The sequence below is a fragment of the Brachyhypopomus gauderio genome, chromosome 16 (assembly GCF_052324685.1).
Source record: "Brachyhypopomus gauderio isolate BG-103 chromosome 16, BGAUD_0.2, whole genome shotgun sequence".
Classification (NCBI taxonomy): domain Eukaryota; kingdom Metazoa; phylum Chordata; class Actinopteri; order Gymnotiformes; family Hypopomidae; genus Brachyhypopomus; species Brachyhypopomus gauderio.
This window is the reverse complement of record NC_135226.1, coordinates 1,978,305-2,000,275: the sequence shown is the minus strand read 5'-3', so window position 1 is coordinate 2,000,275 and position 21,971 is coordinate 1,978,305. Positions and strand designations below refer to the sequence as shown.

At 43.6% G+C, this 21,971-nt stretch overlaps 2 protein-coding genes and 1 long non-coding RNA gene across 5 annotated transcripts in view; 1 reads left to right on the top strand and 2 right to left on the bottom strand.

Moving 5' to 3' along the window:
- Positions 1–219: 219 nt before the first annotated feature.
- On the bottom strand, positions 220–5,963 carry nek3 (NIMA related kinase 3). 2 transcript variants are annotated; one of them, XM_076976781.1, is made up of 14 exons: positions 5,839–5,963; positions 5,560–5,651; positions 5,361–5,448; positions 4,998–5,095; positions 4,786–4,869; positions 4,510–4,577; positions 4,076–4,162; positions 3,837–3,891; positions 3,194–3,394; positions 2,921–3,029; positions 2,618–2,770; positions 1,867–2,007; positions 516–630; positions 220–418 (listed from the first exon to the last, which is right to left on the bottom strand). In XM_076976781.1, the coding sequence occupies exons 1-14, from the start codon at positions 5,846–5,848 to the stop codon at positions 313–315; spliced, it is 1,407 nt and encodes a 468-aa protein (XP_076832896.1). In that variant the 5' UTR covers positions 5,849–5,963; the 3' UTR covers positions 220–312. The 2 variants fall into 2 exon arrangements, with proteins under 2 accessions (XP_076832896.1, XP_076832895.1); XM_076976780.1 differs by lacking the exon at positions 5,839–5,963 and having other exon boundaries at positions 5,560–5,695.
- On the top strand, positions 5,030–9,604 carry LOC143477910 (uncharacterized). The gene is made up of 5 exons (XR_013121660.1): positions 5,030–5,520; positions 5,610–5,796; positions 7,458–7,627; positions 8,601–9,059; positions 9,267–9,604. It is a non-coding gene; the product is annotated as an uncharacterized LOC143477910 (long non-coding RNA).
- LOC143477909 (LHFPL tetraspan subfamily member 6 protein) overlaps positions 8,950–21,971 on the bottom strand; it is a 47,890-nt gene continuing 34,868 nt past the window's right edge. For both annotated transcript variants that reach the window (XM_076976782.1, XM_076976783.1), the window contains exons 3-4: positions 12,034–12,132; positions 8,950–9,088 (exon numbers count right to left, since the gene is read on the bottom strand). In XM_076976782.1, the coding sequence (XP_076832897.1) occupies positions 8,970–9,088; positions 12,034–12,132 (218 nt within the window). In that variant the 3' untranslated portion in view covers positions 8,950–8,969. The remainder of the gene's footprint in view (positions 9,089–12,033; positions 12,133–21,971) is intronic.

Sequence of the window (21,971 nt, the reverse complement as noted above, 5' to 3'; positions counted from 1 at the left end):
CTCTTTACACCCAGCTGAGTGATGACACGGTGGTGTGCAGTCCTGACTCACACTTCCTGTGTTCTGGGATCGATTCTGACGCTGCTGGCAACCTGCACATTGCCTGTGCACGTCTCCTGTCCCCACCCACATCCCAAAGGTGTACACAGAAGGTGGACTCGTGTCTCTAAATTGTCCTTTGATGATCAGAATTAAGTGTCACTGAATTAAAGCCCACAATTACAGCAACAATTAGTGTTTCATTTTCACATATTCACATGAAAACAGACATTAAACCATGTATAATTCTGTTAACCATGTTGTTATACATATTTAAATGTGTATAAAATCTCTGGAGAGTTCTGGGTGTTTCTGATGCTCCTTCTCCATCCTCTCCAGCTCTTGGACCCAATCCAGAGGACATTCCTCCTCAAAGTCCCTGTGAACAGAGCGGACAGACAAGCCCTGAGGGGTCCTGCAGGAAGTGGGAATCACGTAACACAGCACTAGAAGACAAGAGGTGTGAGGAGTCTCACGTGTCCTCGTCATCCGAGCGAGGATCAAGGCGGCTATGGTCTGTGGGTATCTCCTCTGGGCCATCCGGAACATCACTGGGCTCCGTGGCCAAGGGCCCAGGCAGAGGACCAGAACCTGACACACAGTACAGACACACAGAAACATGGCCAGACTGCTAATGCAGGCCAGAGTACAGCTACTGTACATACACGACGACCCATCAGAGTACAGCTACATACACGACAACCCATCAGAGTACATCTACATACACAACGACCCTTCAGAGTACATCTACATACACAACGACCCATCAGAGTACAGCTACATACACGACGACCCATCAGAGTACAGCTACATACAGAACAACCCATCAGAGTACAGCTACATACACGACGACCCATCAGAGTACAGCTACATACACGACGACCCATTAGAGTACAGCTACATACACGACGACCCATCAGAGTACATCTACATACACGACGACCCATCAGAGTACAGCTACATACACGACGACCCATCAGAGTACAGCTACATACACGACGACCCATTAGAGTACAGCTACATACACGACGACCCATCAGAGTACAGCTACATACACGACGACCCATCAGAGTACATCTACATACACGACGACCCATCAGAGTACAGCTACATACACGACGACCCATCAGAGTACATCTACATACACGACGACCCATCAGAGTACATCTATATACACGACGACCCATCAGAGTACATCTATATACACGACGACCCATCAGAGTACAGCTACATACACGACGGCCCATCAGAGTACATCTACATACACGACGACCCATCAGAGTACATCTACATACACGACGACCCATCAGAGTACATCTACATACACGACGACCCATCAGAGTACATCTACATACACGACGGCCCATCAGAGTACAGCTACATACACGATGGCCCATCAGAGTACATCTACATACACGACGACCCATCAGAGTACATCTACATACACGACGACCCATCAGAGTACAGCTACATACACGACGACCCATCAGAGTACAGCTACATACACGACGACCCATCAGAGTACAGCTACATACACGACGACCCATCAGAGTACAGCTACATACACGACGACCCATCAGAGTACATCTACATACACGACGACCCATCAGAGTACATCTACATACACGACGACCCATCAGAGTACAGCTACATACACGACGACCCATCAGTCAATGTGAGTTTACTGCAGTTTGACATGTTCATTGGCACTGTTGGAGCAGTTCATAATAATGTCAAAATGTGAACTTATAAAACAAAGGGTAGAAGGATAAGACCACCACCATGGCCCTTTCAGACACACACACACACACATTCACTCACACTCACAGGCTGTGCTGATGGTGTAGGTTTTAAAGGCGGCGCTGAGATGGGCCTTCTCCAGAAGACTCAAGAGTCTCTCAGGCGGATCTTTGACCCACTGCTTTCTCTCTCTCTTCTTCTGGGTCTCCACACACACCTCCTTTACAGCTGGTCACCAGAGGAATGAACACATACAAATAAATGGGGAACAGTGTCATAAAGGGGTGTGGGCTAAGTGTCATAAAGGGGTGGAACTAATACAAATTTTTGTGTTTCTATATTAAATGTAGAAAATAATAATAACAATATATTATATAATAATAATATATGCTAGCCCAGGTTAGTCTCACTTATTGTAATGGCAAAAGCAATGCTAAGCATACTAATTAAATTTTAATATATAGATATAGTTTTGATCAACTTAAATAGCCCAAATCAGCAGAACAAAGACTGTCCTGTAAACTTCTAAATCCTCCTTATACCATGAACTATGTATCAATGTCAATATACTTATATATGCAAACATTACCATTTATTTCTCACAATGGCAAATTCACATGACATTAAACACAGAGTCCTCTAAACTGACCCTAACCCTCTGAGCCCTAACCCTAAGCCTCTCAACTGACCCTCTGAACTGACCCTAACCATCTGAACTGACCCTAACCCTCTGAACTGACCCTAACCCTCTGAACTGACCATAAACCTCTCAACTGACCCTCTGAACCCTTATCCTCTGAACTCTGACCCTGACCCAGTGACGGTGCAGACTGAGCACCTGATCTGGAATCAGAGTCTCCAGCGCTTGCCGTGGCACTGGAGGACATGATCTCAGCCTGTCCGAGAGCCTCCAGGACCGTGCTGGATGGTCCTTTTGTCCACTTTTTCCTGGGATGGACGCTGCTACTCTCTCTCTCTGGCAGAGACTGTCCTTTAAGAAAGATTAGCAGAATCATTCAGTTTGAACTGGACTCTCTCTGAAGGGCCCAAACCCGTTCAGTGCAGCTTCATTCAGTTCAGCGCTACACTCACAGCTGAACCCAGTCAGAAACCGTAGGTATCCTTCACAGACACTACGTACCTGCGTTTGTGGATGTGGTTATCAAGCTCATGTGGCCCAGACACACAGCTACGTCTTCTCCATCCTCAGTCCTCCACCTACTTACTGGCTCCTCCACCCGTTCTTTGCTCTGCAGGGCAACAGACAAAACACCTTGAGTTGTGTCTCCTAATACTATCAGGGTTTAGTCACTCAAAAGACAAAGAGTGCACTAAATGACAATAAATAATATTAAATAGCTAACATGGTACGTGAAGGAAGCCATGTCCCCCAGAGAACGTGCTCTTGCTGTACCTCAGCAGGTAGGTGTCTGCACAGCAGTCTGGACACACGGTGGGAGTTGAGGATGGTCTGGATGGAAGGTCTGTCTCTAGGGTTGGTCTTGAACATGTGTTTAATCAGGTAGTGAAGTTCGTAGGGAAGGTGACTGGGCAGAGGGGTGTAGGCCCCTCGACACACCCGCAAGATCAGACTCTTCCAGCTGTGGGCCTGGAACTGGGAAGGAGAAAAGAGTGGACCTCCAACCAAACCTACAACGACACCACCTGCACCTCCATCTGGAGTTAGACCTACAACTACACCACCACCTGCACCTCCATCTGGAGTTAGACCTACAACACCACCACCACCTACACCCCCATATGGAGTTAGACCTACAACACCACCACCACCTGCACCTCCATCTGGAGTTAGACCTACAACACCACCACCTCCACCCCCATCTGGAATTAGACCTACAACACCACCACCACCTGCACCTCCATCTGGAGTTAGACCTACAACACCACCACCTCCACCCCCATCTGGAATTAGACCTACAACACCACCACCACCTGCACCTCCATCTGGAGTTAGACCTACAACACCACCACCTCCACCCCCATCTGGAATTAGACCTACAACACCACCACCACCCCTCAGGAGGAAATTTACATACTGGGTGACGCAGGGTGCAGAGTTCGTACAGAACACAACCCAGGGACCAAACATCACTGTAAGAAAAACACACACACACACACACACACACACACACACACACACACACACACACACACACACACACACACACACACACACACACACACACAGTATGGAATATAGCACTTAGTTAAACCCACTCCTGACATGTAAAGATAAGTGTTTTCCAGGTACTATAACTCAACAGGATGAGAGGACCTCTTATTGTTGTAAGGCTGGTTGTCCCAGATCTCCGGAGACACGTAGTATGGGGTTCCCACATAAGTGTGTGCATAACCCTCCGCACTGTAAACCAGCAGAAGAGGCAGAGTATTGTTAGCACTGTAAGTAACGGTCATCTTAATAGTGTATGTAGACTACCTCTTCACAGTGTGTGTGTGTAGACTATCTCTTCAGAGAGAGAGAGAGAGAGAGAGAGAGAGAGAGAGAATGTGTGTGTAGAGTACCTCTTCAGAGTGTGTGTGTGTGTGTATGTAGAGTACCTCTTCAGAGTGTGTGTGTAAAGTACCTCTTCAGTGTGTGTGTGTGTGTGTGTGTGTGTGTGTATATAGAGTACCTCTTCAGTGTGTGTGTGTGTGTGTGTGTGTGTGTGTGTGTGTGTGTGTGTGTGTGTGTGTGTGTGTGTGGACTACCTCTTCAGAGTGCATGCAGACCCAAAGTCTCCCAGTTTGACTGTCCCATGTGCCGTCAAAAATATGTTCTAAACACACAAATGAAGAGTGAAAACAATATGGCAAATGAACCATAATATGAGCCAATACCAAATCAGAGGGCTTAATAGAGGGTTGTGTCAACCCAACTATGATTTGAACCATTTCAAAAAGTGGTTGGCCAACCTCACATAGAATGAACGTAAATGTGAATTCCAAGCACATCACCATAATATCCACTCTGTACTGTATTCTTACCTTTGATTTTAGGTCCCGATGAAGTACTCGCTTATCGTGAATGTGCTTTGCACCCAGACACATCTGAACAAACCACCGGAGTATCTGACAGGACAGATTATGAACATTTAAGAAATCTGGCCTGTCATGTAGGCCTACACATGAAAATGTTTAACAACATCATCATCATCATCATCATTTAAATAATTTGAGTAATCAAAAACTCATTTTACCACATTCTCAGAGAACAGAGTGCCCTTCTGTAGGTGTATCTTCTGGAGAAGGTCGCCTCCACTACAATATTCCATTATAATGTACAAATGGTCATCATCTGAGGAACGTGAGGGCACCAGGAAAGGACGTGAGAAACAGCGGCGTGTAGGAGCTCTAGTGTTTGTAGTCAGTAGTAATTGTAGTCAGTAGTGTGTGTGTAGTCAGTAGTGTTTGTATGGATTCAGAATTGTTCATGAACAAACTTAACCACGGTCTAGCTGTAAATACAAAGATATACGCGACGAGTGAACGGAAATGTTTCTAGCAGGCTAATATATATGATAATATACCACCATATATCGACCATATATAAGAATACAGACCTTCAAACGAGTCTTTGAAAGCAACAATATTCGGGTGCTTCATTCGTGACAAGAGCACGGCTTCCCTTCGCGTACTTCTCATTCCACGCTGTGCCGACGTTTTAATCAGAAACATTTTAATCAGAAATCAATACACAGTTACACCGGAGCATCCTAAGAGGTTTTTTTTCTTTTCAAAATTTATATTACAGAATATTACCCGTGGGAGTCGTATTTCCTTCATAACCCATTTGTCTTTGCTGTTTTTAGTTTGCACTAAGACAGCACGTCCAAAAGATCCCTGGCCGAGGACTGTAAGAGCGGAGTAAAGGTCCATTACTGTGGGACACAGATACTGATAAACACCTTCAACTTATTCAACTGCAACAAAGACGAAGCAGCAGCTCTAATGCAGTAAACGACCCCTGCACGTCGGGTGTGATGTTAACGAATGACTGTGAGTACACACTGGGCATATAATAAAGGGCATTTTTACTACCTAATTTCATATATGGTAGAACTATATTTCCAACGTTATTTCCGTGTTATTGAGTGACGTAAACAGCGCCAGACGTCGGTAGTTTCCGGACTGGAAGAGTCCTGCGGTACCGGGAGCCGCGGTGAGTTCGTGGCCCTGTGCTATCTTCGACCACTAGATGGCACTATGGGCCTGGAGAATGAAAGAAATCCTCACGTCTTTCTCAGCAAATATAAGTTTGGGTGGGAGATTCCTAAACAAAATGTCAGTTACAGAATAACTGTAGACTATGCAGTGTATGAACCTCAAACAGTCCTGTAGTGTAAGAACATACACTGTAATTCTGGAGGGAAGTTGTGCTCATTGGGCCCAGGTCATAATAACACATGCCTTTACAGGTCACATGGTGTCTCCTCCCTGCCCTCCAAAGCCTGTGATTACACTCAGACAGAAGCAAACGGGAGAAAATAGATTGTTTTCACTCAGTGTTCTGGATGGAAAACAGCGTGTAGACCCACGCTTGATTTATTTTACATTTGCATTAATCCCAGCTGACTGTGCTGAAGACAGGACTCAGACGTAGGTGTATAATCTCACTTGGACTGTGGGGCAGAGACTATGAGCTGTATTAATCACCAACTGTGGGCCATTCTTGCTACTGGTTGGTTCTCAGCTGTACAGAACCAAAAAAACTGGTTTGTCAATATAGAAGATCTCACTCCGAAAGTAAAGTACCTGTAAGAGTGAATTAGTGCATCTACATAATATTGTCATGTTATACAAGCAGACATTTGTAAAAAAATGTATTATAAAAAAGAATTACATTGACATGCAGTAGTTCACAATGATTCTCACTGTTGCAGCACAGCTGGGGAGTTTTATGGGTGGACAAGAGTGCACGGAGTCCCATACGCTAAAGTTCTGTGATTTAAAGGACTAGACAGGCAGCAGTGCTGAGGAACACCTGTATAAATGACCACGTTAGCTACAACTACAGCTACAACCTACGTCTCTGTTAAAGCCGACCTGAACCAGTGCTTATTGCAAAGTAATACATGCATAAAACGAACTGAATAACACAGTTGATCTACAAATCAATATGCATGTATGACTAAGCTGCCCCCTCTCTAATAACAACTATTGGAGGCCCTGGTGGCCCAGCGGTGGAGTGAATATGAGCTGCTCAAGTTCCCCACTTACTGGAAGCTGAAACTGTGCAGGAAGAAGACGGCGACACTAAAGTGTAGGAGAGATTGTAGTAGTTGTCTCAAATCACATATCAGACAATAGTAATATTCATGGGTTAAATACACCAGAGAGTGAGAGAGAGAGAGAGACGTTACAGGTAAATGAATCTTATCAGGTGCCATGTTAATTCAGAAGATAGTCAAACATCAGCGTTGGTATCAATCTGAAATAATCCTAACCCTATCCAACTCTAACCCTACCTAACTCTAACCCTACCCATACTGAGTACTGGCCCAGCACTGAGTTCCTGAAGCATATTTTATGGACAACAAGTCTAGGCTTTAAGAAGCAGAGGTCTGTGATGTAACGGTCTAACCATAATGGAGTTGAACCATGGAGGTGGGTTTGCTCTTTAATTCCTTCCCCTCTGTGTGCCCCTCCTCACCCTGAAGGCAGTGCCGGACCTCAACACTCTGCTGTGAAGGAGAGGCCACATTCAAAGAGGCCACGCCAGCTTCAGCCCCACATTTAAAACACGAACAGCACACTCCTCTGAAGCACACCAGCGACACTCCTGATCTAAACAAGAGCATCACTCCTCTGAACACTCCTGCCATTGCTGGTCTGAGATGTTTCTCCACTCTCTCCTTGTTAAATTAGGAATTTAGATGAAAGTAGGTTTTGTCCCCGCTGTATGTGAGAGTTCTAATTTGACATCCTGGGATTAGTTACTGTAGCTTATTTGGAAAGTCTGGATGCTAATAAGGGCATTAAGTTTAGCCCCTCGTGGGCCAGGGGGGTATTTAGCACTGGGTGGGTAATTCAGTTTACAATCTATAATTCCCTTGACCTTTAAAGGAATGTGCTGTAGTTAACATTATTCAGAGAGTTCTGACTCATCATCCCCCCGTTTACATAAATATTGTTGGTTGGAGTATCCTCATCTTACCAGACAGAGCAGGAAAAGATAATTGGTTGAAACTTACTGACTGGCTGTACAGGATTGGTCAGTGAGTGTATTACATACTAGCAGGATCGTTGCAGCAAATTCTGGGCCCTGTACACTCTCAATGTCAGTGGGCCCCTATAAATGCCAGTAAACGAGGCACATGAGCATAAAGCACTCCTCTCCCTACTCGGGCCCTGGGTAGTCAGGTCCACTTTTCCCCCCACTACCACGCCCATGCATACTAGAGCTAAAGGAGCATCCTGCCATTCAGCCAATCAGGGAACGTGTTCCTGACCTTTGACATTTCCTGTTCATTTACTCAAACAGTTGGAGCAAAAATGAACAAAACACAGTTTATAAACAAGCTTTATTTACAAACACAATGAATAAAACTGCATTTCATGTATTCACAAAATGTATATGCCAATATAAAGCCTACCTTGTTTAGTTAACGTACTTTAAACTGTCTTTGATATACATTACTATAAAATGACAAGATTAGTCTTATGAAAATGCTAATTTGATGATACATATGTAAATGTGTGACAATTATTGCAGTTCATAATGTGATGCAGACATATGCTAAAATAAATGGAAATATAAAGAGTTCATATCAAGAATGGAGTTCTCTGTCCTTTTGTAACAGACAGCACCAGCACTAGAACATCACCAAACGGAGAAAATACACTGTCGGGAATCACAGTCATCATAAAAAACTGGTTGTCCACCTTCACCAACATAATTCTGCAGACGATTATGTCACGGCTCTGAATGTGATCGGTCCATTCAATTACTCACACAATCTGTCATCTTCCCCCCTGATGAGTGTGTTGCAGGCCATACGAGTGGAGCATCAGCATCATGGCAGTGCTGGATGGCTTGCAGGAGGCGGAGCTCGCGTTGTGGGCGTGGCCTAGTGCTCTCCGTGGGCCACGCCTCCGTGTCCGAGTCTCTGTGCTGTAGTTGGAGCTCTGTGCTGGCATGGAGGATGGAGGGCTCCTATTAAGGGTGGGGGTTAATAAGGGTACTGTTTCTGCTTCTTGCCAGCGAAGCAGGCCAGCCAGGCGCAGAGCAGCAGGGCGGAGGCGGACCCCGCCCCTGTGAGGTAGAAAGCCCAACCCATCTCACACGAGCCTGCACACACACAAGACACAGGACACTTAAAAGTCTCAAAATTAAGAAGTACAGGGAATTTAAAATGGCATCACAAATCAGGACTTTTACAGAATAACTGAACGCCAAAACCTCTTCTGAACTCTTCTATCTGAATGTCCTAATGCTTGAGAAGACACATTTCCATTTATTCTAACAGGAAACTTGACAACAGGACCGTTGAGACTGGTACAGCCTTCACACTGTGGGCGGAGGACTGGGCAGAAGACCTCAGGCATGTTGAACTCGGTTCCTAAACCCCACTGAAGCTCATTTTAACAAACAGACCGTTGGAGTCAGAGCACACGACACAGCTCAATGTGACGTTTCTTTGTCTGCCTCCACTGTAGACATGCATCATTCAGCAAAGCTCTCAGCTTGTTCGTGTAACGAGCTACCGAATACGTTGTTTCCTTGAAAATAAATGAATTCTGCTGCGTGAGAGCTGAAATTATTGAGAGTTCAGGAGGAACCTTAAAGTAACTTGCGATGTCCCAATACATTGAATGTCCTGGTATCACAGTACACTGAATATTTGATGAACTTTGTGGATTTGCACACATTGTTTGTTACAAACAGATTTGATTTTAAATGGTTCAATAACATCATATAGTTCTTCTACAATGTCTGATTTTTCGCAGTGATCCCTTATACAGGTGCCATTTCAAAAAAGGCGATGTAAAATATTCTCTCACATGTGAACTGAGTGACATCACCCTGCTGTGTGTAGTGTAGTGTTCATCTTATGCTCGGTGCTTGTAGCTTTTATTTTAGACATCCGTATAACCAAGCAACCACCTCCTACAGTCAAGCAACCACAACCGACATAAATTGCCGCAATCTCTTTTGAACTGCTCTGAATGTCATAATGTTTGAGAAGATACAGTTCCTTTCATTCCAAGAAGGAACTTGACAACAACTCATTTAAACAAAGTGATAGAAAATACACAATGCGACATCGCTTACTTTGCACAAGATCATGTATGTGTGTACAGCTCAGGAAAAGGTGTTTTTAGCAGATCACTTTTAGCAGATCACAACAGGACTATTGAGTCTCTGCTAAAGCCGCCACACTGTGGACGAAGGAAGGGACAGAAGACCCCAGGCATGTTGCACCCAGCTCTCCTCAACCCCACTGAAGCTCATTTTAACAGACTGAAGGAGTCAGCTGATGCTCACACATATGTGAAGGATGTGATGTAGACACACATCATTTAGTTCTCAGTGTGACAGGGTTTATCTAATACTGGGTGAGGATCTTGGATGGTCGCAGTGCCCCCATGGAGAAGGACACAGAGCTGGACATTAGGAACCAGGGGACATTTATAAAGAGACACATGGGACATAAACTAGCAGGGAAACCAAAATAATAACCCAACTAAACAAATACCAAACTAGCAATAACATGAAAAGGAAGACACTAGCATAGTAAACGTAAATAAGGAAACAACAACAGAATGCTAAATTAACAAACCTAACACACGTGAACTAGGAACAGGGAGAAACACAGACAACACCTGAGAACATGCACAGAAAATGCACACATTTAGCACAGGGACTAAATAACAAACCAATGAAACTACCTAAACAAGGGACAGCTGGAAACAATAAGCAGGGAGTGAACAAACGGAAGAGAAACCGTGGCAATGAAAACAGAGGCGGAGCTGAAGGGAGAAGAACACTAGACTGACAGGTAGGGGCGGAGCCAGACAATACATTCAGCTTGTTCGTGTCACAAGCTACCAAACACAATGTTTCCTTGAGAACAGAGAGTTCACATCTCTGAAGGAAACTTTTTAAAAAGCCAATGATGTCACCATACAATGAACATCCTGATGTCACAATGCCTATAATATCATGATGTCACAATGCCTATAATATCCTGATGTCACAATGCCTATAATATCATGATGTCACAATGCCTATAATATCATGATGTCACAATGCCTATAATATCATGATGTCACCATGCCTATAATATCATGATGTCACAATGCGCTGAATATGATGAACATTGTGGACTTGCACAGCTTACAGCAAAGCAACCACAATCTACAAATAAGCACAGCCTACAGCAACATTACCCCAAAGGCATTGTATAATGTATATTGTATTGTATATTGTATTGTCCTCAGGCAAGGACTTTTATTTATGAGGATTGTCCTCAGGCAAGGACTTTTATTTGAGGATTGTCCTCAGGCAAGGACTTTTATTTATTAGGATTGTCCTTAGGCAAGGACTTTTATTTATGAGGATTGTGCACTCAAAGGTTTTTGCTCAAAGGTCTTTTGTTGCTGAAGAACAAAACCAGTTCCTTACTGGTACCTTACATTCGAGTGCCAATGGTTTTTATGCAGAATAAAACCTGTTTTATTTAGCAGGAGTTCAATTGTTCTACATTAGATGATAAGGAGATTGAAACACATCATGATGAAAATCTCGAAAGCCATTTCAAGCTTTGCAGTTAAAAATTTACGTAAAGCAAATGAGTATGAAGGACATGTATGAACACACGAGTATGAAGGACATGTATGGACACACGAGTATGAAGGACGTGTATGGACACACGAGTATGAAGGATGTGTATGGACACACGAGTATGAAGGACATGTATGAACACACGAGTATGAAGGACATGTATAGACACACGAGTATGAAGGACATGTATAGACACACGAGTATGAAGGACATGTATGGACACACGAGTATGAAGGACATGTATGGACACACGAGTATGAAGGACATGTATGGACACACGAGTATGAAGGACATGTATGGACACGAGTATGAAGGACATGTATGAACACACGAGTATGAAGGACATGTATAGACACACGAGTATGTGTCCATGCATGTCCTTCAAAAGTGCAGGGCTCTAATAAAAATGTACATTAAAAATATTAAGATGTAGAGTAACACTGGCTTACCCAGCTGAAACTGGTCTGAGCTGTTGTCACAGGTCTGTCTGACTTCCTCGCTGTCCCAGCCAAGAGGGTAGAGGGCACACCCAGAGCCAATAAGCAGACCTACAGGAAGGAAGGACATAACTGTTACTTCTCACTCCTACATGAATCAGAATCAGAATCAGAATCAGATTTATTGGTCATACATTGTACAAGTACAATATGAAATGCTTTCTTGCCCAGGGCCCAGTGTTAAAGCACCGGAAAACCAGAGCGGTGGCAGCGTAACGCAGCGTAACAGACGCAGACGTGCCACCTTCACAGGCAGAAAAAAACATAGAGATAACATTGGGAGGAGACAAAAAAATATGACCACAGATTATTCTCGTGAACAGGACAACAGTCTGTGTGCATGCAAAAAATCCCCATAGCACATACAGCATTGATAACACAGACAGTAAGCAGTGAGAGGCGTGATTCATTCAGAGAGGGAGGGGGGAGCCAGAGGCAACTGTATGTAAATGAACAGACAACTGTATGCAGAGGTGGGACCAAGTCAGTGTTTTGCAAGTCTCAAGTAAGTCCAAGTCTTTATACCTCAAGTCCCGAGTCAAGTCTCAAGCAAAGACACTCAAGTCAAGTCAAGTCTCGAGTCAAGACAGGCAACAGTCAAGTCAAGTCCCAAGTCTGAAACTTGGAATTTCAAGTCCTTTCGAGTCTTTTTTTTTTTTTTTTTTTACCAATGTTGCAGGTATATTTTAAATGTAAATAAATTTAAATTGTAAATTATTTTTTAAATCTAAATTCTCCTCAAATCTTGATAAAACATGTGCAACTGAAAACACGAAGTATTAAAAAAATTAAAATTACACCTCTTTATTGCACAGTTCAATTTGTTAAACTTAGCTGCAAAATTATTCATACTTTAAACTACAATTTTCCAGAAATAAATATTCTGTGAAAAAGTCATAAGTAGAACTCCATGTTCAAATAAAAAGTGCTGATATTTTCACAGTACAATACAAGAACCATAACAGCATTTTTCCCTCTCTTCTCTTATCTGGTTTCTTGGAGAACATGTGTGTCCATGTGTGAGTGACACAAGACAAACAAATATAAGAACTGAACAATTAACAGGAATCTGCAACTTTAGACATTTCAGTAAACTATTCTGCATTGCATTTGCTGGCCAAAAGTCTGTATGTCATTTGTGCACGATGAATGATGTCCCCATAGCTGAAAACTCGCTCCACTTTTGTCAATATATTTTTTTCTCGATGTAGATGTCTTCAAATACACAATCCATGCTGAGATAGAACTGGATATTATGATGGTGACAGAGAGAGGCTCTCTTCCCCGAGTTCAGATACAGAACCCAGGGTTGCCAACCCTCACGCATTGAGCGTGAGACACACGCATTTGACCGTCTTCACACGCTCTCACGCCACACATCCGATTTCTCACGCCGGAAAAAAATCTAGTTTATTTACCTCTGATCCACATCTATGATTCAATGAGTTACTAGTTCGCTCTGGCACCAACCACTGGCGATCGATCGATCGCGATATAATACTTAATTTGTGTCCATTTTACACCCCGCCCGGTAAAAATTTACGTTCGCCAACCCCCCATTTGATTGGTTGTGCTGCAGCTCATGCACAAACACACGTACAGAGTGTGGAAAAGCAGAGGACCGGTCTGCATCAGAAGGACGGAAATGAAATTAATGGGGCACACTTTATAAATATTAATATGCGTTTTAAAATTTAGATTTGGGGTTAAAAAATCAAGTCTTTGCAAGTAAACAGGTTCAAGTCCAATTCAAGTCCCAAGTTATTGGTGTAAAAGTCCAAGTCAAGTCTAAGTCTCTGAATATTTTTTCAAGTCAAGTCAAAAGTCTTAATATTAATGACTCGAGTCTGACTCGAGTCCAAGTCATGTGACTCGAGTCCCCACCTCTGACTGTATGTAAATGAACAGATAACTGTATGTAAATGAACAGACAACTGTATGTAAATGAACAGATAACTGTATGTAAATGGTGGGAAAACCATCTGCCCCATCCGGTCTTTCTCCAAAACCATCTGAAGGTGTTCTGCACCATGATCAAAAACAATCTTAGTCATTACTGCTTAGTCATAATTTTTTAGTCATTATCACCACAGATTTTATTAGTGAGACTACTGCCACAGTCTCAGTTCCTGGTAGGAACACAATGCTCACGGCAGGGAGATAAATATTCATATATATATATAATATACAACCATCTGAGTACTGGGTGAACCCAGAAGCAAAAAGAGTTCAGCTTTCACATTAGATGAATCCCTCCCAATTTACCCTCTTGATTATTGGTTTTAGACCAAGTGAGAGAGAAAGAAAGAGAGAGACAGAAATAAGAGTGAAGAACTGAAATTCAACCCAGACATACATACAGAGGAACTTGTTTACATACTCATCTAAAGTCCACATTACCCTGAAATGAAAGACAGACGGACACAGTCACTTCATAAAGCGTCCACAGAAGAACACAGTCACAGAATCTCCCTGCTCCTGATAACAGAGACACCTGAACACGAGCCTTTATTTACACCTAACAAAGAACTAATTATTCTGCTTCTCCTCACCAACATATGATTACTATTTATATAACTACTATGATTATATTTTATATAAATATAATCTAAAACCTAATTAAACATAGATTCTCTAGGTATGGAGGTTCATTTGAACGTTGGGGTTTACATGACTAGGGTTAGAGTGAGGGACTACATTATATATCTATTTTCCTCAGCATTTTTGACTCCTGCAATGTAACATGGACCCAGAAGAGCACCGCGCCATTCCAAACCCCTGGAAAAAAGTGACATCGTTCTTTTATTCACCAGTATTACTTAAAATACAATGAGTCTGACTTAGAGTGTGATTAAAATACAATGAGTCTGACTTAGAGTGTGATTAAAGGAGCAGATGAAAGAACCGTCACCTCTTTAGAGGTAGAAGAGTCTGTTCTTCTTTTAAATTGCTGCCCTAGTTTTGAAGCTCTGAAGAAAGGGTGGGTGCACCACACCGAACACTGAAGATGAGATCTATAAGATGCTAAATCAAACACTGCCACTCTTCTGTGCTGGGTTGCTACCACAAATTGTGCTGCTTAAATGTCTCATGCATACTGAAGTTTGTGGAAGATTGGGTTTCCTACCGCAGATGCTATGTGGCGTTAATGTATTCATGCTGAATTTTAAACAAAATCATGAATTCTCTTTCAAGCAGCAAGTAATGACAAGCGATAAATAGGCGTGAAATCAACTTGTAATGCTGGAGCTTCTTCACAACGCAGCGAAAAAGAGGCGTGACCTCAGAATCCAACACATTTAGACTGCAAGACCTATTTGCACAATAAAAAAAAAGATTTAATATAAATTCTGTTACTTTATAATGACATGGTGATGAGCCTGACAATCATTAATTCCCTGTAAAACATAAGGAGAGAAGAATGTGGTGGATAAAGAATGCAAGAACATCAGAACGTATACACTTCATATAGGGAGCAGTAGTATGATAATGTCAAGAAGCCTCTAATTCATCTGTGTCTGAACACGGCACAACAAACACACTTCATATAGTGGCTCAACGCAGGACAAAGTTACTCTGATCTAATGAGGCAAATAAAAGACATTTAAAAGATACTCAGAAGCTGTGAACCTCATTAACCAGGTTTAAGACGCAGCTTTTTTCACAGGCTGCACACGCTCACGAACGTGGCCGCGCTTGTAGTGGCGTTGTTGATGCCATGAAGGATGTATGGACCTGTGGAAGAATCCCGCGGGTCACAGAACTACAGAACACGACCTCCGTGCTCATCTCTCTGACCAACAGCTGGATGTGATGGACAGATAGGTGAGTAAGGAGAGGCTGTGTCTCCTGACCATCCACCACACAGCCGCCTGCATCGGCCAGTGAGCACGGACCAGAGCCCGTCGGCAACTCCCACTGAACCTGTGGTAGATGCTGGTGACATTTGTGAACGTGTGTTCCCCTCAGAGAAACACAATGAGGGACGAGAACGCAGCTGTGGTTCTGGGACAGGACACTCCAGAACGAGCACTGGGACCAGAACAGGGCCGTGTGTGTGTGATGTATTGGTGAGGTTCACTACACTGGGACCAGAACAGGGCCGTGTGTGTGTGATGTATTGGTGAGGTTCACTACACTGGGACCAGAACAGGGCCGTGTGTGTGTGATGTATTGGTGAGGTTCACTACACTGGGACCAGAACAGGGCCGTGTGTGTGTGATGTACTGGTGAGGTTCACTACACTGGGACCAGAAAAGGCCCGTGTGTGTGTGTGATGTACTGGTGAGGTTCACTACACTGGGACCAGAACAGGGCCGTGTGTGTGTGATGTACTGGTGAGGTTTCATTACACTGGGACCTTAGGGCTAAACTCTAAATCATCCCAACATCTTACAACCAGGATTAATCAGCCTCTCAATATTATATCTACAGTAAAGAAGAAGGAGATGTAGTATAGCTGTAGTATAGTATATGTACTCAGCTGTAGTTTCATCAGAGCAGTCGAGTGCAGTATTACACCACGTGGCCTTTTTGCAGTGCAGTATTTGTTCACTTGTTTGTCTTTGAAGCTTTTGTGGTGTTTAATCACATCCTCCACGCTCCCTATGGTAGTACTGAGATCCTGGGCGGGGCAACAGAACCAGGACTGGATCAAACGTGTTGGCTGCATGCTGGTCCCAGACGGGCCTACCTCATCTGACACAAACTTCAGAGCCACAGAGGGTCTACTTCCTGGCTAAATGTTATAAACATTTATAAACTGGCCAACCTTGCTGAATTATTGTGAGACTATCAATGACCTTTCAGTTTATATTGAAGACACAGTCACATATGCAGACTAAGAGAGTTTCCAGGGGAACGCCAATTTACTAACCTCCATGTTTTGGGGTTGTGGGAGGTAAGACACAGTGAGAACATGGAAACTACACTCAGACCTCAGTGCATAGAGGCTGATGGTGCGGCTGAGGGTGATGTCCAGATGATGCTGGAGTCACTTCTTCACAAAGCCAGGTTACTACAGGCCCGCCTCGCAGTGAAAACCAAACATTTCATTGGTCAGATTTCCTGTCATTCCTGTCCTGCTGACTGGAATATTAGAAATATAGATTCAAAAAACAGATAGATAGATAGATAGATAGATAGATAGAGAGAGAGAGAGAGAGAGAGAGAGAGAGAGAGAGAGAGAGAGAGAGAGAGAGAGAGAGAGAGAGAGAGAGAGAGAGAGAGAGAGAGAGAGAGAGAGAGAGAGAGAGAACGAGCTAGCCATGACACAAGCCAGGAAGACTGATGATAGATCAGGTCAAAATAGCAGACAGTCAAAACACAGAGAACCACTCAGAGAACCACTCAGTATTACTGAATTCAGCCATACTTCACGAAGTGGACGTGAACAGGTCCAGGTGTATTTGGGTGTGTGGAAATGAGGAACAGGTGAAGTTTAATAATGAGGCAAGGAGGATCGATTTAACCGTGCTGTGATTTAAACGGGTAGGGCCTGCTACAAACACAGTCTCCTGTTTCCTGAGATGTTACACTGGACTCTCTTCATCACTACCCAGCTATGATAACATACAAACTCTGTGGTCTCATTTCCATAGTGTTTGATGCGCAGAGAGAGAGCCGTGAGCCTTGAGTAAATGATGCAGGCAGTCAACATGGCTACATGACAGGAGAAATGACAGTCAGGCTACATTCTGTATAAGAAATATGCCAAAATAACATCACATTTGTAGCATATACTTGATATTGCCTAGAGGGGATTTTCTGTTGCCAATGCTACGTGTATTCTGGTCTCCTACTGAGGCTCATCTAAGAACCCTCGGAGGTCTGCGTCTTACTGTAAAGGTTGTTGGCATGGAAACCAGACAATGGAGTTGGTAGGCAGCCATCAATATGAACCCGCCAGTGAGAGTGGCCCCTGGGCAGACCTGCTCTCAGTGAGCGTGGCCCCTGGGCAGACCTGCTCTCAGTGAGAGTGGCCCCTGGGCAGACCTGCTCTCAGTGAGCGTGGCCCCTGGGCAGACCTGCTCTCAGTGAGTGTGGCCCCTGGGCAGACCTGCTCTCAGTGAGAGTGGCCCCTGGGCAGACCTGCTCTCAGTGAGAGTGGCCTCTGGGCAGACCTGCTCTCAGTGAGTGGCCCCTGGGCAGACCTGCTCTCAGTGAGAGTGGCCCCTGGGCAGACCTGCTCTCAGTGAGCGTGGCCCCTGGGCAGACCTGCTCTCGGTGAGAGTGGCCCCTGGGCAGACCTGCTCTCAGTGAGAGTGGCCCCTGGGCAGACCTGCTCTCAGTGAGTGGCCCCTGGGCAGACCTGCTCTCAGTGAGAGTGGCCCCTGGGCAGACCTGCTCTCAACGAGCGCGTGGGGCAGACCTGCTCTCAGTGAGCGAGCGGTGCAGACCTGCTTTCAGTCTACACTTTCCCCCCAGTCGCAGTCTGTGAGCGGGTACTAACGAGTCTCTACAGCGAACACTTCTTCACACTCTAGATGATCTCACATCCTTTCAGTCATCCCAGGCTAAGAGCAGACAAGCCCTCACACGTAATGACAGACGAAGCCGTTTGCTCTCGAGCAGCTGGGGGAGAGGACGGATGTGTCAGGTCCATCAGAACCTTTAACACTGAGAGTGTGCAGGTGATGAGATGAGGCTAATGCACACAGCAGGATAAAAAACCCCAAATGGAATCAAAGCCTAATGTGATAAAACATGTGAAAAGATCTCAGAATACCTGAAGTAATTTCTTCTCTGAAATTCTTTATTTCATCATTTATAAACAATGGAGGCTTGAAGGACCTGTCTGTGTGTACAGACAATCTCTTCACCTGTCTATGTGTCCAGACAATCTCTTCATCCGTCTGTGTGTCCAATCTCTTCACCTGTCTGTGTGACCAGGCAATTTGTTTTTAGGCTACAGTGCTCTGGCCCTGTGCTTTACAGCACATGAAACTAACATTCTGAAAATCCTTAGAGACATTTAATAATGACCGAAGTGACTTTACAGCATGTACAGAAGTGACATAATTTTACCAAATATAGAAGATGTTACCCATGAACTAAGCAATGAAATAAACTCTGTGAGTGTGCTCAGAATATCATAGCAACACTAGAGGAATGAGCTCTCACTTTGCATCAGTGGTCTACAACAGGAGCAGCAGGCATGCGTATGAAGGCACAGGGCAGCAGGGATCTCTGGAGGCCTGCCTGGACCATGAGCCGCTCTCCATGGAAACCACATCCTCCCTTTCATCTCCCTGCCAGCCCCCTGGGTGGAGAACCCTGCGTTTCTGTCATCTCTTCCTGGTTATCGTCAGTGGGAATTCTGGAATTCTGAACGTCCCTGTGCCTGTTGTCTTGGCCTTCAGCGCCATTCACACTTCATATTCAAAGGGGCGGAGAGAGAGAGGGGAGGGTAAGAAAAGGAATAAAGGCGGTCTGGGTTTAGGAGCGGGTGAAGAATGGGGGACGTGAAAAGGTCTCGGGCTGTTTTAAAGGCCTGCTCCATCGTTCTCAGAGGAACAAGACACTGAAAAAAGTTTTTAAAAGGTGGGAAGATAACTCCTGTCAGGGGCGAATGAACCAGGGCTTGAAAACACCAGCGAAAGAAAGAATGAGAGAGAACCAGCAAGAAAGATTGTAGAAGAAAGTGAAAATTGCTGTTGATTAAAAGCACATTTCAGTTTTGCTCAAAAACCTTCTGTTTCATTTAAACACCAATGTCCAGTAAAAGAATGAAAAAAGAGAAAAAATGTGGCAGACTGGAAAAGCAACAACAAGCAGGTTTTTAGGTGGAAACGCTGTAGTGTTAGATGGAAATGCTGTAGTGTTAGATGGAAATGCTGTAGTGTTAGATGGAAATGCTGTAGTGTTGGAAACGCTGTAGTGTTAGATGGAAATGCTGTAGTGTTAGATGGAAACGCTGTAGTGTTAGATGGAAATGCTGTAGTGTTAGATGGAAACGCTGTAGTGTTAGATGGAAATGCTGTAGTGTTAGATGGAAACGTAGTGTTAGATGGAAACGCTGTAGTGTTAGATGGAAATGCTGTAGTGTTAGATGGAAATGCTGTAGTGTTAGATGGAAATGCTGTAGTGTTAGGTGGAAACGCTGTAGTGTTAGATGGAAATGCTGTAGTGTTAGATGGAAACGCTGTAGTGTTAGATGGAAACGCTGTAGTGTTAGGTGGAAACGCTGTAGTGTTAGATGGAAATGCTGTAGTGTTAGATGGAAATGCTGTAGTGTTAGATGGAAACACTGTAGTGTTAGATGGAAACGCTGTAGTGTTAGATGGAAATGCTGTAGTGTTAGATGGAAATGCTGTAGCATTAGAAATGCTGTAGTTTTAGATGGAAACACTGTAGTATTAGATGGAAATGTAGTTTTAGACGGAAATGCTGTAGCATTAGAAATGCTGTAGTTTTAGATAGAAATGCTGTAGTGTTACATAGAAACGTAGTGTTAGATGGAAATGCTGTAGTGTTAGATGGAAATGCTGTAGCATTAGAAATGCTGTAGTTTTAGATGGAAACGCTGTAGTGTTAGATGGAAACGCTGTAGTGTTAGATGGAAATGCTGTAGTGTTAGATGGAAATGCTGTAGCATTAGAAATGCTGTAGTTTTAGATGGAAACGCTGTAGTTTTAGATGGAAACGCTGTAGTTTTAGATGGAAACGCTGTAGTATTAGATGGAAATGTAGTTTTAGATGGAAATGCTGTATTTTTAGATAGAAATGCTGTAGTGTTACATAGAAACGTAGTGTTAGATGGAAATGCTGTAGTGTTAGATGGATCCATTCTTTCTTCTTTTTTTCTGAGATCTAATTACCGGAGCTACAGAGCAATACAGGGCTTGACTAGCCTCCTGCAGACATCTAATGGTTCATCTCCTTTTACAACACTTACAGGACAGGATTTATTCCTTGGTCAGTTTATTGATGGAAAATGCTTCCCTTAGTCCTGTGGGGCACTGAGGACTCTAAAAACCCACCGGAAGGATCTATAGCAGTTTGGGGATAGAAGAACTTCAGAGGCAAACCTGGCAGTGGTTGAGCACTGAGCTAAAGTCCAACAGAGTGAATCAATCCAGACATTAAGGATCTTAAACACATCAGATTCACATTATCACTGCTGTGTGCAGTAGTCTGGGAATCTGCCAGAGAGCTGTAGGACGTCAAAGGTCATAAATCATATAGCCTATTATTTTACATTAATATGAGCATAATCAGACTAATACTAATGCACACACACAAAATCAATGAATACAAAGAGACCGGTAGTATTCGTAACAAAAGGCTATATAATATAGCACACACGGTAACGCTAAATACTGAGGACACACAACACACAACAATATAGAACAACGGTATAATACAGCTAGTTTACAAAGACAATAACAAATGAGGCAGAATCATGGTAGAAGAGTAATGAACACGTACAGGAACACAGACACTAACAGGAAGAACAAGGATGGGAACATAATTACAGAATCTACACTAACCTAGCAAACCACACACAGGAAAACACCGGAATTAATAAACATGATAACACAAACGACACTAAACTCCGCAAACATACATTTGTAGCTCACATTACCAGAGAAGAGAAAACCCTGGCACTCAGGAAACTACTGCAATCACATGAAATATCTTGGACAAAGTCTCTGCTTACTTGGGTAGTTTAGGTTGGGTCAATGTTCACATAAGATCATGAAAATGTACGCACTTTTACAATTACCTGCATATAAATGGTACATGCACTCTGGTAAATGTCTTCATAGCAGTACTGAGGGACTTTAAATGCAGCTAAAATGTTCATGTCAAACTGACTTGATCCAGATGGTCTAATTATTTCGGTCTGTGTGTTTACGTCACCAACGGTGGAATTTCCCAAACTCTCC